General features: G+C 51.3%; 1 protein-coding gene across 12 annotated transcripts in view; it reads right to left on the reverse strand.

Annotated features, from left to right (window-relative positions):
- Positions 1 to 744: 744 nt before the first annotated feature.
- The window catches only part of ERC1 (ELKS/RAB6-interacting/CAST family member 1), a 394,434-nt gene continuing 380,066 nt past the window's right edge, over positions 745 to 15,112 (reverse strand). For all 12 annotated transcript variants that reach the window (XM_027093429.1, XM_027093433.1, XM_027093428.1 and 9 more), the window contains one exon: positions 745 to 5,809. In XM_027093429.1, the coding sequence (XP_026949230.1) occupies positions 5,672 to 5,809 (138 nt within the window). In that variant the 3' untranslated portion in view covers positions 745 to 5,671. The remainder of the gene's footprint in view (positions 5,810 to 15,112) is intronic.

A 15,112-nucleotide genomic window follows, 5' to 3' on the forward strand; every position in this document is an offset into this window, starting at 1 on the left:
AGCAGCGGGTCTTCAGCCCTGTGAGCAGCGCCGCGTCCCAGGCTGGAGGGGGTGAGGCCGGGCAGAGCCGGGCGTGGCAGGGCTACGGGTGGCGGCACTCGGCCCCCAGTGCAACGCCCGGGTCACGGGCCAGCAGGACCCGCACGAGAGCAGGCCAGCCCCGCGTGGGAGACAGAAACAAGTGAAGCAGAAAACCAGCTCTCACCAGAGCGCCCAGAATAATTTCTCCCTGCGCACCAGGCCCAAGACAAACGCCAGGGCTGGAGATTTCCCGAGCAGACGGCTCGGCGGCCTGGTCCTCCTGGCACCCGCCTTCTGTCGGCTGACGCAGCTCACACCTGAGTCTACACATGGGTGCACGTCCCAGGGGAGCTCCAGCACCCCCTGAACCAGACCCTCTGAAGCTGCGCCCGCCCTGCGGGCACTTGTTCTAAGCCCGGGAACCGTTAGAGCTGAATCGGGGACAGGGGCTTGGGCCTTGGTGTGTGGACTGTGAAACACAACGAGGGGGATGCCAAGCTGGAGTCCAGGTGGGCACCCAGAGGGGCGCCGCCTTCTCCGCGTCAGGGCCAGGGTGCTGTCCACTCTTCCTCCCTCCCCTGACCCGGGCATCCCTGCACCCCTGGTACCCCGAGTGGGGCTGACCTCGTGGGGACCGCGGGCCTCTCCTGCTTTGCAAAGCATCTGAGGACACATTCCACTTGGAGAGCAGACTGCATGAGGCTCAAAGAAAGACACAGCACATGATTTTTAAATAACTTTATAATTTCCTGATGGATTTAGTTTGTGAATAAAAAAGAAAAAAAACGAACAAAGTGTTTACAATAATTATCAAGGCAAATCCGACTCTAACTCAGTTTCTCTGTAACGTCATGATCGTGTCAGCCGCACGACGGGGCAGGTGCACAGCTGGAGGCAGCGGTGCGTTCGCTCACAGACCCCACCCCTCAGCAGCTACTGCTGCCAGAAGGAACTCAAGCTACAGGGGGTCAGTGCCCGGCGCCCTGGGGCCTCATCAAAGGGCAGCTCTCCCTCTGGAGCAGCGGGAGCCCGCTGCACACCCACTGGGCTCGGAGGCCCCGGGCCGCCCTCAGGGGTCCACCGTGCCGAGGTGGAGAGCACAATACTGCTGTGGGAGGGTGGGGGGCTGCCCCAGCCCGGGGGGGGCTCTCTGGCTTTGGCAGGGGCCACCTCCTTTCCTGGCCAGGCCACTGCTAGGGCCCAGACGGATGGCCTGGGCCTGGGAGACCTGGGCTCTAAAAAGCTTTCAGGGAAAGGATCCAGGAACTGAAGCCAAAGGAACTGGGCTCTGAGGAGGACTCCCCCATCCAGATCACAGGCTCCAGGCTGGCCGGGGCTCGGCCCGTCTCGGATGGGCCACGGGATGATATAGCACCAAGTGGGCAGGAAGAGGTCCGGCGCCAGGCCCAAGTGACCACACAGCATCCGGCACACGGGGCTGCGGCCAGTGTGGGCTCACAGATCTGGAAACACCCCGCAGAGGTCCTGAAGGTGGACGGGCAAACCGGGGCCCAGGAGCCTGTTCCCCTAACTCAGCGGTTGCCTCCTTCCCTGGGTGGTCGCCTGCCTGGACCATGGCCACCGTGTTTCCCCAGAGGCCAGCTCAGCTGCCATCCCAGCCAACTCGGGGGGATGGAAGGAGCCTGGCTGCCCCATAGCTTGAATTCCTTTATTAACATGATATTGGAGGGATTTCTTAAAACACAGCTCTTTAATTTTTCAGTCCTACAACTACTTTGTAATATCTTAATAATCTCAACAGTGGACACAAGGTAACCGCCCCAATTCTCTGAACCACACAGACAACATCGACAAGCAGAGAAACAAAAGAGGAGGTGGGTGTGGGACAAAAAACCACTCCCCCCAAATCAATCCCTAAAACCACCTCTCCCCCAAGAGTCAGGAGGAGAAATACCTACAACAGGGTCACAGCACTCGCCAAACACGTTGGAAAAACCCAGGAGACACTTGGTTACAGTTTTGACACTAAAAAGTTTGGAAAGTTTTTGCTTAAAAAGAGTAAGACAGCCATTTTGTTCAGAAGGATTCCCCTGGATGTCTTCTTCTTGCCCAAATGTTCCCTTAGTTCACGTGGGGGAAACACCAGATTCCTCTGAAGACACTTATCTGACGGTGCGTCCCTGCCAAGAAGCCGGGGCCGGCAGTGCAGGTGGGCCCAGGTCTGCTCGGCCCAGCTGCCCGCTCCCGCGGCGCCCCACGCCCTCCCCTCCCCTCCCGCAGCCCTGGGCTCCCGCCGGTGGGAGACGAAGCTGCGGGGGCGGGACGCAGGGTCCGTGGGGACTCGGGAAAAACCACTCGAGGGCCACGTCTGCATGGCCACGCCCTCCTCCGCTGCTCTTGCCTCAACGGCCCCGAGGCCACCCGTGGGCCTGTGCTTACACAGTGGGCTCCACAGGAGGGCGCGCGGGCGGGATCAGCAGGACTCCAGCAGCCAATCCCAACGCCGATCCTGACCACCAGCCATCGGCCAAAACTTGGAGACGACCTCCTCTTCTCCTCTCCCTCTGAGGAGCGGGTGAGCCGGTGGCTCCTGCGGAAACCCCAACAGGCCTTTATGGACACACAGGGCCGAGCCCCGTTGCCTCCAACCACCCTGGAGGTGCCTCGGGTCCCGTCTGCTTCACTAGTATTTCTAAGGCCCAAGTGTCAGGAAGAGAGGCGCCTTCGGATGGTAAGGTACACGGTCAAGGTTAGAGCCGAGATGGATTTGGGGATTCCCGTTCCCATTTCTTCACGTGTTAAAGCCCACTTAAAATCTTTTCCATTTCAAACGGTATCCAAGTCCTTGCAAATCTCAGTCCAGACACTGCATCAAGAGCTCAGTGAATGCTTGGGATGGAGGTACATGGGAAGAGGACACGGTCGCATTGTCCTTCTTCTGTCCTGAGCCCCAGGGCGGATGCCACCCACTCTCCCTCTTGCTTCCCCCTTCATGATGACTTTGATCTGGGTACGGAGCTGCAGGTGCTAAGGGGAACGAGACTTGCCAATGGGATGGCGGAGTTTGGTGAGCATCACAGGTAACCCGCAGTGAGTTTTCAAGGTTACAGATCCCCGGTAGCAGCTGCATGAACTTGTGAAACCATGAACATCAGAGGAGGCCACGGAACGACAGATCCCGTGTGACGGGAATCATGCATTTAGCCAACGTTGGCTCAGTGAAGGACCTAAACTTCGTAAGTCACTCTAAATGCTAAAAACTATGCTAACTTTGCCTGTGGTATAAAGGCAGGTCCTTGTTCACTATTAAACTTTAGCCAGGGCCGACTTTCATCCAGGACCCAACAGCCCCTAGAACCATCTGAGATGCCAGGACGACCACCCAAGAAGCACCGAGGAGAGTCCCGCTACGCTTCAGAGACAGACAGATGGCGTCTGCCCAGAAACTGCTCTTCTCAGAAGCGCTTGCCCAGAGGAATCCCATAAGGCCCTGGAGGGGAAGCCACAGGAAGGAGAGCAGGCAGGAGGGCAGGTGGCAGGGGTGGAATCTGATGGGTGACGTGGAATCAGCGGGACCCGGGAGACCAGCTAGAGAGAAGCCGGCCAGGCCCGCCGCTGCTCTGCACGTGGCCTCTGGGTCCTGTTCCCTGTTTGCTGTGGTCCCGGGGAGGGTGTCTTTCTACTGCAGTTCTTGCTCTGTGGTGGACAGTGTGAGATTCCCGGACTCCAGCCCTAAAATCCTGGGGGCTTTCTACATGAGTTATGGGCAGTGCCGTAAACAAACGGGACTGAGGTAATTGACCACAAACGGTCACCACTTGCTGTCTAACCTCCGCTGCACCCCCTCTCCAGCCAGCCTGGCTATCAGGAAGCATCTCAGTAAGAAATTTACGAGCAGAGTCCATTTAAACCTTCGGTAAGGAGTACTCGACAGCTTCTCACAGGGAGTCGGGGCAGCTGGAGATGTGACCATATAAGTTGATGGTACAGTCACAGGCTGCTGGCGGGAAGATACAGGACTGATGGCTGTGAGGACCTAACAGGCAGCATCGGAGAACTTGGGGAGGAGAAAGGAGAAAACGCAAGACAGACCCATCGAGCCCAGCAGCTCTTACCAGGATGTGAGCGTCTGGTGGGTGTCTGGCCAGAGAGGTGGTCAAGGGGCTACCGAGGTGGGTGAAGTGATCTACTTCCTGCTGCCTGATGTTTAAGGCTGCCATTATCTACGCCTGGGGAAGACGTCCACACCTTCCACGGGATTTGCAACTTTGGGGTCAATTTTCTGTTCTGCAACATGGACCTGGCTGAGTTCGACAAGGTGCACCTGGATGTCTAGAGAAAACACCATCCACCGTTGCAGCCCATTAAACAGTACACTCTCTCAGGGGGACAAAACCCCGAACCCCAAGTCACCAGATGGGATTCTGCAGGCGAGTAAGTGACTCAGCTCTCTGCCCCCCAAGACCCATAAATTCCATTATAACGAGAAATGCTGATCTGTGGAAGATTTTCCTGGAAGAGATACCTTCTACTAAGATGGGGGAGGGGAAGGGTGTGCCTCTTACTGCTCTGACTGGACCAGGTGGGTCTCACAGAATCCTCGACTGCCCTCGCCCCCCGCAGACAGGCTTTCTTCCAGGATGGGTGCCCGACAGCGGCTTGCACACAGGAGGCACTTCATCGCGATTATCCGAATGCAAGAAAGGGGGAAGGGATGCGCGTGGGAAGAGAAACACTCATCTGAAGCAGAAGCTCTGGTTCAGCAGGAAAGCTGAAGGGGGGAGGCTGGGCCGCCTGAGCGTGGAGCACGGGCGGTGGGGTGAGGCAGAAGCACGCTTTGGGGCCTAGACTGCTGACGAGGGAGGTGTCTGGGAGAAGCCGGCCTGACCCCGAGGACCGGTCGCCTTCCACAGAAGCAGAGCTGCGGGGGTGACCACACTGCCCTCTTCTCTTTCAGTGACAGATGTGATCTCACACACCAAGGTCCTCAACAAGAGGGACTCGCCCCAGAGGCTAGGAGAAGCGCAGGCACCAGTGCGGCACGGAGGCCAGGATCTCCAAGCCCCGGCGCAGCCCGCCCGCAGTCCCGCACAGACGGCCCTGGTGGAGAGTAACCAGGACGGATGGGAAAGAGAAGAGCCGGTCGGCTCTCTGTCCCTGTTCTCTCTCCCCGCCGTCTCCTTTGTTAATACTCTTTTTGAGATTGTTTTTTGTCTTTTTTACCCTCTTACGAGAAAGCACCTGTTGTGACATTAGAACACGCGGCGCCCTGGTCTGCAGGGAAGGCGTCTCTCGGTGAGCTGAGCTCTGCAGAGTCCAGACCTAGTTCTCACGCCACGGACAGAAGGGAGGAGGGCTCTGCCCCGTGTCCCTCTGTCAGGGCACGGCCGCCCACGTCCACGGTGTCACTGCCGATGGCTGGACGGCAGCTCTCCACGGAGGCTCGGCCCCTCACCCGCCCTGGACAGCAGGACAATTAGCGCAGAGACGACAGTGGAAGACAGGAGGACAGACGCAGAAACGGTGCTGGAGCCACACTCGCGGGACTAACCGAGACAGGGCAGAGTCTGGAGTGTGTGCTTGCTGCCAAGAGCCGTCTGAGCGCCCCCTCCTCGTGCTTCTCCCTCCTCGGCTCCTGGGCTCATCGAGCGGGCTACGGCACTGGGCTGGCCGCTTCCCACGGAGACGGTCACGAAGACTCTTCCAGGGCGCTGACCACCTGCTCCAGGATGTCGGGGCAGCGGTCTGCTATCTGCTGCAGGACGGCGTTGGCAAACTCCTGTAGCTCTGAGTTGTCCCGCTCACCCTTCTCTAACTCGTTCTGAAGCTGCAAGGAGAGACGGATTCAGGAAAAATAAAACAACCCTACTGGCACTGAGTTAAGAATTGTTGTTCACCAACAAAGAGATGACATTTGCAACAACGTGGATGAAACTGGAGGGCATTGTGCTCAGTGGAATAAGCCAGACAGAGAAAGGTACATACTGCGTGGTGTCACTTATATGTGGAATCTGGGGGGAAAAAGTCAAATCAAATTCAGAGACACAGAGAATAGGACGGTAGCTGCCAGGGGCTGGGGGTGTGGAAACGGCAGTGGGTGGGGAAAGGGACAGACTTTCAGTTATGAGATGAATGAGGTCTGAGGTCTAAGGTACAACACAATGACTAGACTCCACAACACTGTGTTGCAGACTTGAAATCCGCTAAGAGAGCAGGACTTAAGTGTTCTCATACGGAAAAAAAGGAAATCGTGAGATGATGTATGTGTTGATAACTCGACCGAAAGGATGGAGAATCCCTTCATGACGTCTGTGTACATCACACCATCAGGGTGTATACCTTGAATATATTACAATTTCGTCAATCTTAGCTCAATAAAGCTAAAAAAGAAAAGAGAAATGACAAAAAAGAGGCAGTTTCTATGTGAAGTCTTCCTGTGTCAAAACTAACAATCAGGAAAGTGTAAAAGTAAATATCAAATGTCTCTTCCTGAAAACGAAGGTTAGTGACTGGTCCAAGGCCCTGAGAGGGTGACCTGCAGAGCTGCGCTCCCACCCCAGGGCTCGTACTCTGCGAGTATTCTCCCACTGGGCGACACCATCACTCACAGGCCCAGGACAGGGAGGGGTACACGCGTGATCAGGCAGGATCTTCGTCTTGCACCCCGGTCCCTGCCTGAGGGAGGCTTCTCCACCGGCCATGTGCCACTCCCTTGCTGACTGAGCCAAAGAGAGACGCGTCTAGTCCTCCGTTTGTTTACAAGTATATTTCCTATTGCTTTAAACACTCTCTCTGACATTCCCTGAGGCACCGAACCAGCACGTACTGAGGGCCTACTGTGTGCTAGGTGCTGAAAGATGAACGGATCTGCACGTACACAGACGATTATGACCCAGCAGGGAAAGGGCCATGACCGAGGCCTGAACACGCTTCGGGGGAGACAGGAGGATGTCCGCTTCACCCTGGAGGAAGCCGAGATGTTCCCGAACAGGAGCGTGTCCAGGAGATCAGAGACAGAAGAGGCGGTCGAGCGATAAAGCAAGTGCAGACGCGCAGAGCCACCTTGGGGCTCGGTGCAGACCTCGGGAGAGTGAGCCTCCCCTGCAGCTGACGCATCAGGCAGGGGGCTGGGTGCAGAACGACAGAGGTGAAGCTGAAGGGCCAGACTGGGGCCAGACAGCATACACAGAGCTGTGGGGTTCGGATTTCATCTGGTTAGAACAACAAGGACGACAACAGCAGCAAGTCCTAGACCTTTAAGACAGAAGAGTGACGCGATCACCTTCATTTTCTCAGAAGACACTGGGAAGATAAAGCATGTCAGCCTGAGTGGAAGGAGGGACACGTCGAGGGAGGTTACTGTCACGAACCCGGGTAGAGTGAAGCAGGACTAAACCTAAGGTGGGCCTAGGAACAGGGGGGGACCAAGCGGGTGGGAGATTCTCCAAAGGCAAGACTGGCAGGAGGCAGGGTTATGTGAGAGAGAACAGAGAGTCAGACAAACAAGACTGAAAATACAGGAGGCAGAGCAGGTTTTAGGAGAGGAAGTAAATTAAAAATTGAGTTTAGGGGCTTCCCTGGGGGCGCTGGTTCGAGTCCTGGTCCGGGAAGATCCCACATGCTGCGGAACAATTAAGCCCGCGAGCCACAACTACTGAGCCCGTGAGCCACAATTACTGAAGCCCACGCACCTAGAGCCCGCGCTCTGCCAACAAAAGAAGCCACCGCAGTGAGAAGCCCGCACACCGCAACAAAGAGTAGCCCCCGCTCGCTGCAACTAGAGAAAGCCCACACGCAGCAACGAAGACCCAACACAGCCAAAACTAAAATATATGTATATATAAAAAAATGAGATATTCATATAAAGTACAGTACAATGCCAGACACACAGAAAATGCTTGGGAAATGTTAGATGTTGTTGTCATTATTATTACCGTTGTTTTTATTAAACAGATAAGATTACCCAGAAAAGAGCATGTAGATTAAAATGCAAAAAGAATCCAAGTTTCAATTACACTGTTGACAGAACCTAGATGCTCTGAGCCAAGAATGACTATGCTGCTTTTTCAAACATCAATATAGCAAAGAGCTGGGAACAGATTTGGCAATCTTCTTTCTGCTAAACGTTGCTAAAAGACCAGGACGTGCAAGGGCCAGATTCAGACCACACGAAGTCTTGGTGTACCTCAAGCTCTGGCTGCATCATATGAATAAGAGTCTCTGAAACGGGGAAACCAGAGAGGCAAGGGGCCTTATGAACACGGCCGCATAGGCCGTAACCCAGAAATACTGCTCGGTGAAAATGCTGCAGCTCTCAGGTCTCTTCAACCAGCTGAAGTAAGTGAGGAGGTTATGAGGTTGTACTGCTTCAGTTTCTTACCTTAATCCTTCCCAGGAATTCTCTGGACAACTTTGGTTTATATTCTGAGCCAGGAATCTTCACAAGTCATGTAGCTATTGCCCATGAAATATTTTTTATTCTAATTTGGGTTCTGTTAAGTTGATAATCATGAAGTTACTAATGAATATATTTTAGTTTAACAACATTTTTTCAAGGGTTTTATTTTTCTGATTTAAAAAGTATTACACATGCATTGTAGAAAATTTAGAAAAAAAAGGCACCACCCCCCCAAATCACCTATAATATTAGCATCAGGAGATAACCACTTCTATATATAGTCATATATTCCTTGAGACTTTGTTTTATTATACATACATGTAATTTTAGAAACAAAATGGCAATGATATTATATAGACTATATATAAGCTGATTTTGTTTTCACCTAAAAATATACTCTAAATACATTTCCAAACCAAATCCCAAAGGCTCTTTTTGAACCTTGGTAACTGATTCTACAATTTATCCTCAAGTGTAAATATATAAAAAGAGCCAAGAAAACATTTTAAAGGAAGAAAAATGGTGTAGGACTTGCCCTACCAGATTATAAAACAGTATAAAAGCACACTAATTAGAAGAGCATTGCACTGATACAATTAGATCAGTGGGATTTAGAATATGATCAAGATGCATTTGAAACCAATGAATTGTATTAGGAAAACGGGGCCCAGCTGTGGTTAGATTCCTACTCATGTCATACGTAAACATAAATTTAAAACTGGCTAAAGATCTAAATTTAAAATTATACTGGGGCTTCGCTGGTGGCGCAGTGGTTAAGGATCTGCCTGCCAATGCAGGGGACATGGGTTCGAGCCCTGGTCCAGGAAGATCCCACATGCCGCGGAGCAGCTAAGCCTGTGCGCCACAACTACTGAGCCTGCGCTCTAGAGCCCGCGAGCCACAACTACTGAGCCCGCGTGCCACAACTACTGAGCCCACACGCCTAGAGCCCGTGCTCCGCAACAAGAGAAGCCACCGCAACAAGAAACCTGCGCACCACAACGAAGAGTAAGCCCCACTCACCGCAACTAGAGAAAGCCCACGTGCAGAAACGAAGACCCAGCACAGCCAAAAATAAATACATAAATAAATAAAATAAATTTATATAAAAAATAGAAATGTAAAAACATTCATTCAAAAAGTATTGATTGATTCGCCCATGAAAAGGAAGGCAGTTCTGATACATGCTACAACATGAACCATGAACACATTATCTGGACTGAAAGAAGACAGTCACGGAAGACCACACTGTACGACTCCATTTTTATGAAATGTCCAGACAAGGCAAATCCAGAGTTAGAAGGCGGATCAGGGGTTGCCCAGGGCTGGGGTGGGACGGGGTGATCAGAGGGAATGATGAAAATGTTAGAAAGCTGATTGTGGTAATGGTCGCACAATTCTGAGGACACACTAACCCTATTACATTGTACGCTGTAAACGGGTGGATTGTACGATGTGTGAATTATACCTCAAAAAAACTGTGAAAGCATACTGCCTGAGTCCTGCATGCAAAGTGCTGTAAAGGCCACAGAGAGGAATGAATGAGCGCTACAGCCTTCAGCTTGGGTACAAAGGGGAGTTGGCAGTAGATGTTAGAAGACAGAAAAAGGGTCATTCCAAACAGACAAACAGCAAGAGCTGACCAGGCACGGAGGAGGAGATGCGCTTGGCTGGTCCCCGAGGTTTGGGTCTCTGCAGAAGCAACGCCAGGTGTCCCCAGGCTGGCCAGGCGCAGGCACTGCCCCCAGGACCCCCCAGGCCACTCCACGCTCTCAGTGAGGTGAGCACCTCTTTACCAGAACAGCGGAGACAAACTGGCGTAAGTTAAGAGAACGATGGCAGGTACAGCTAAGACGCAGGGTTAGAGGAAATAAACAGGAGACTTGGAGGAGCGGAGACTGAGAGCGGGAATGTGATTATGACCCACAAACATAAGGGGGTAAGCAGAAGTGGGAAGGGTGACGGCACTGGAGGAGGACGCAGAGCCAGAAGTGATGGAAGAAGACCAGGGGAAAAAAGCAGAGGTCGACCATAAGGCTATGGTTTTTCCAACATCTAATGAATGGTCTGCCTGGGAAAAGGTGTTTAAACACAGAGAGGGTCAGAAGAATCAAAAGTTTGGAGAAGGCAGTGTTCCTTCATTGGTGGGAGCTGCTCTCCATCCCGCAGGCCTTCCTGTCTCCAGGGGTTACGGCTGGTTTGCACTTTATCTGGAAGCAGCATTAAATGTGGGCACAGCTGAGCAGGGAGAGACCTCACTGGCACTTGATCCATTATATGCTAAAAGTTCCTGTCTTGAAAAGAACTCTCAAAGATCAGCCTTTCTTGTGAAACTGGAATTACTTTTTTTTTTTTTTTGCGGTACGCAGGCCTCTCACTGTTGTGGCCCCTCCCGTTGCGGAGCACAGGCTTCAGATGCGCAGGCTCAGTGGCCATGGCTCACGGGCCCTGCCGCTCCGCGGCATGTGGGATCCTCCCGGACCAGGGCACGAACCCGCGTCCCCTGCATCGGCAGGTGGACTCCCAACCACTGCGCCACCAGGGAAGCCCTGGAATTACTTTTTAAAGGAGGATTTTTGTTTTGACTTTGAAATGCAAAGCTTTAGTCATCCTGAAGTCCGAGGAGCACAGAATGTGTTGGGAACATGTGGTTAAACCTTCAGACAACTTAGGAAAGAAAGGCAATGTGAAGAAACCAAAGGAGCAGCTCTGGACAGCTGTATTATACAGCACAGGTGGGAAAACAAATCTTGAGATGGACTAGTACCTCGTGATTTTAAAATGTTTCATTAGCATGCGCAGCACGTGTAAAAACGGAAGCTTCTGCATGGTTTCAGACGTGGCAGGTCCCATGGATGAACTGGGAAAGGTATATTCCAGCTTCTGAAACTTAATTTCTCAGATCTCACTCAAGATATTCCTGTCCCCACCCCTGCTCCCACCCTCAGGTCTGCCTATCCATCCCTCACCGCCCCCCCCCCAAAGAAAGGGCCCCTTGGACTTGACACCAGGAAAGAATTTCCCAAAACGCGCACACATGTGATATCCGGGATTTAATGAAAATGCTTATTACATCTTAGCCACAATGAATTATATCCTCCTCTGTCCCTCTTCCCTTCCTTGTTAAAGCTACAAATCCAGATTTGGTGGATATAAATATGACTGAGTAATCCAACGAGATCTTCCATATCCTACTCTCTGCTTTCTAATACCGGCAGGCCAGTTCCACCACCGCAAGTACTACAGTGAAAAACACTGTCTTCTTGTTTACTTTCTTAAAAACATTATAATTATACGTAGCATGTAGGTTTACACAATCTCCCTGCTAGATACAGAGATGCAATTTTCCCTGTATGTACTGAAAGCTTTGCATCTAAAGACAAACAACAACAACCCTAAAAACATCTCCAAGTAAATTAATTTCCACTAAACTTCAAAACAAACTTGTTCCCACGAATCCTGCAAGCTCCTTCTGTTATGTAAGCATTAAATCCCAGACCTCAGCATCTCCGTTTCCTCCATATATAGAATATCTAACACAAAACCTTCCTCAAGTGTCTTGGGCCTCTTTCCATTCAACCTTAAGTGAACTAAGATGCTCTGGAGGAACGGACTCTTGTAGTAAGAGATGTACAAGTATGTGCCTCCAATAGAGAAAACAGAATACAGGCTCTGCTAAAAGAAACAGGGGCTTGGACATGTGGGTCAGGATGACCGGGAGGGCAGCGTCCTGCACGTGGGCCTGCTGCTGTCAGTGGCAAAGGGCACGGCTCAGGACGGCTCCCGGTGCCAGCAGCCGCGAGCCTGAGGACTCATTACTACGGTAACGCAGGCCTGACACAGCCTACCTCAAAACGACCCCACAACACTGCTGTTCTGCCTCCTTCTCCAGGCTACCCTGACCACCTCCCACGTCTCTGTGCCGTCAACTAACTCTGTTTCCAACCTCTGCGCTCCCCGATCTTCGACCACAGCCTCAGAGGGCACTCTCACCCCAAACTTTGAGTCTGCATCTCACAGGCTAGACCAATTTTCCTTTCTTTCACCATCAAACATCTAAAAGAACAGTCTACATTTGCTACCTGTTTCTCATTTCCCTCCTTAACATCTCAGAATTTAGTTTTTGCCATTTCACCAAAACTGCTCTCTCCAAAGTCTGCTAAACTAAGACTTCTACGCTGAAAACCACACGACATTATTTGGAGAAGTAACACAGCTCTTAAATGGAGGGAGACGTGATGACAGATTGGAAGACTCAGTATCGTAAAACTGTTAGTTCTGCCCAAACTACCCATGGATTCAGCGTAATTCAAATCACAACCGCGGCAGGTGTGTGTGTGTAACTGACACGCTGACTCGGAGTGTGAGAGGAAATGCAGAGCCCAGAGCAGCCCGAGCGATCCTGGAGAACGATCGTGGAGAAATCCCGCTACAACACAAAGCTCCTGTTATTAACACGGCTTGCGACTGGCACAAGAACAGACACAGAGACCACAGGAACAGAACAGAGAATCCAGAGGACGAGCCCAGTCCTGGGAGTGACCCGAACGTCCCCCAACAACCGAATGATAAACTGGATATTCACGCAGGGAGTGTCAGCAGTGAGAACGGATGAACCACACCCACGCACAACGTGGTGCTGAACGGAAGCCGGACAGCAGAGTTCAGGCTGGGTGAGTCTGGGCATATAAAGCTTAGAAACGGGCAAAACCAGCCTGTGGTGCTGCAGGCGGGCTGCTCTGGGAGGCTGCAGTTGTGACCGGAAAGCAGCTCTGCCTCTCGTGCCCGGTGCTCGTTCCACGGGCGTGTAAACTCACAGGCTTGTACACATATGACTCATGTAGCATGCTGTGTAGGTGTCACACCTCCAAACCTAAGACTCCAAACCAAACCGAACCTCAGGGATCCCCTAACAGCACAACCTGTCGGTCGCTGGTCTTCGTCCAACACAAGCCCCCCTGGACACGTGGCCCTGGGGACACCTGCTCCGGACTCTCCCTCCCGGGCTTCCTGGCTCTCCTCTACCTGTCTGTTAGTCCATCTGTGTGTTTCTTCCCTGTCCTGCTGCTGTTCCTCCCCTTTCTGCTTCCTGCCTGACACGCAGGGGTTCCCTGAGGCCTACGGAGACTGTCCTCTGTTGCCTCGGGTCACCCTGTCCATCCTCGCTCCATGAGGTTCAACAATCATAGCAACTAACCTACTGGACATGGATCCCGGCCGGGTCTGCTCTCCGTGCTTTAGTGAACCAGCACATTTAATCTACTTTCTTTGCCAGCTTAATTATTTCTTTTCAGGTGGGTTTTGTAAGACGTTTTTATTTAGCAGAGGACTGCACACATATACAAAACAAAACAGTATAATAATATGACCTAAATTTAACCATTTTCAAGGTGTGTATAATTGTAGCTCCCTTCTTTCTCCTGAGCTTCAGACTAACATGCAAATGCCTGATAAACACTTTCTTGTGAATGTTTCACTTATACATCAATTCATAGTGTTCATACTGTTTAATAAACTGTTCTTTTCACTTAATAATGACTAAAAATAGTTTTTCACGTGATTAAGTATTATGTATTAAGTATTCTTCTAAAACCTAATTTTTAAATGGGCTGCACTGTAATCCTTTTTTTTTTTTTTTCTTTTTCGGCACGCGGGCCTCTCACTGTCGTGGCCTCTCCCATTGCGGAGCACAGGCTCCGGACGCGCAGGCTCAGTAGTCCTTGTGCGCGGGCTTAGTTGCTCTGAGGCATGTGGGATCCTTCCGGACCAGGGCACGAACCCGCGTCCCCTGCATCGGCAGGCGGACTCCCAACCACTGCGCCACCAGGGAATCCCCACTGTAATCCTTTTAATCGATGTATTATAATTTATTTAACTAATTCCATTATTAGAAATGTAGTTTGTTTTCAGTTTTTCACTACTATAAATATTAATGTGTTGAAATTTTCTGTACATAAATCTTTGCATATCTATGACTGTTTTCTTAGAATTCCTGGGTCAAAGGGTATACACCTTTTTAAAGTTTTTGACATGTTACCAAACTGTTCAGGACAGCTGTACTAATTTTCAGTCAACAAATAAGGGTGACCATTTCCCAGCCTCCCGGTCCACCGGGGTCACACACACACCCCAACCTTGCCAATATGACAGGGCTGCTTTCGTTTGCAGTTCTTTGTAGTTCTTTTCACTTGTGGTGAAGCCAAAAATAGAGGCGACACATTTAAAAATATATTTACTGGCCCTTTTGTCTTCTGTGAAATTCCTGTTAACGCCCTTTCCAGGCCATGTTTCTTTCGGTTTAGTTTCTTCCTTGCTGATCTCCTGGTCACAGCCCTAACACAGGCTCTCATATCTCAGCATCTTTTGCTTATTGCAATAGCTTCACAGTCATTTCAACCTTGGCTTGTAGGAGTAATCTTTCTAAAACAGGTTGGATTAGGTTCACTCCTCTTCCAAGATCTTAAGTGATTTCCTACCTACAACAGAGTCCAACCTCTTTGGCATGGCAGCCACCCTCCGGCCCCATCCTACTTTTCCAGTTTCATCTCCTGGTATGTCCGTGCCACCCTCTGCCTTCGCTTTCACTCTGATGAGGTTCCCTCACCCTGGGGTGAGGACAATCTTACCTCCTACACCTCCCTCTTCCCCATCTAACTTATTCTTCCTGGTGGAGATCATTCGCCCCTTTTGTCTGTGGAGACATCCCTTTTCAGAGGTGAACACTGCTGAAGT

The sequence above is a fragment of the Aethalodelphis obliquidens genome, unplaced genomic scaffold, assembly GCF_003676395.1.
Source record: "Aethalodelphis obliquidens isolate GAN/ISIS:26980383/991018 unplaced genomic scaffold, ASM367639v1 scaffold83, whole genome shotgun sequence".
In the NCBI taxonomy this organism is placed as follows: domain Eukaryota; kingdom Metazoa; phylum Chordata; class Mammalia; order Artiodactyla; family Delphinidae; genus Aethalodelphis; species Aethalodelphis obliquidens.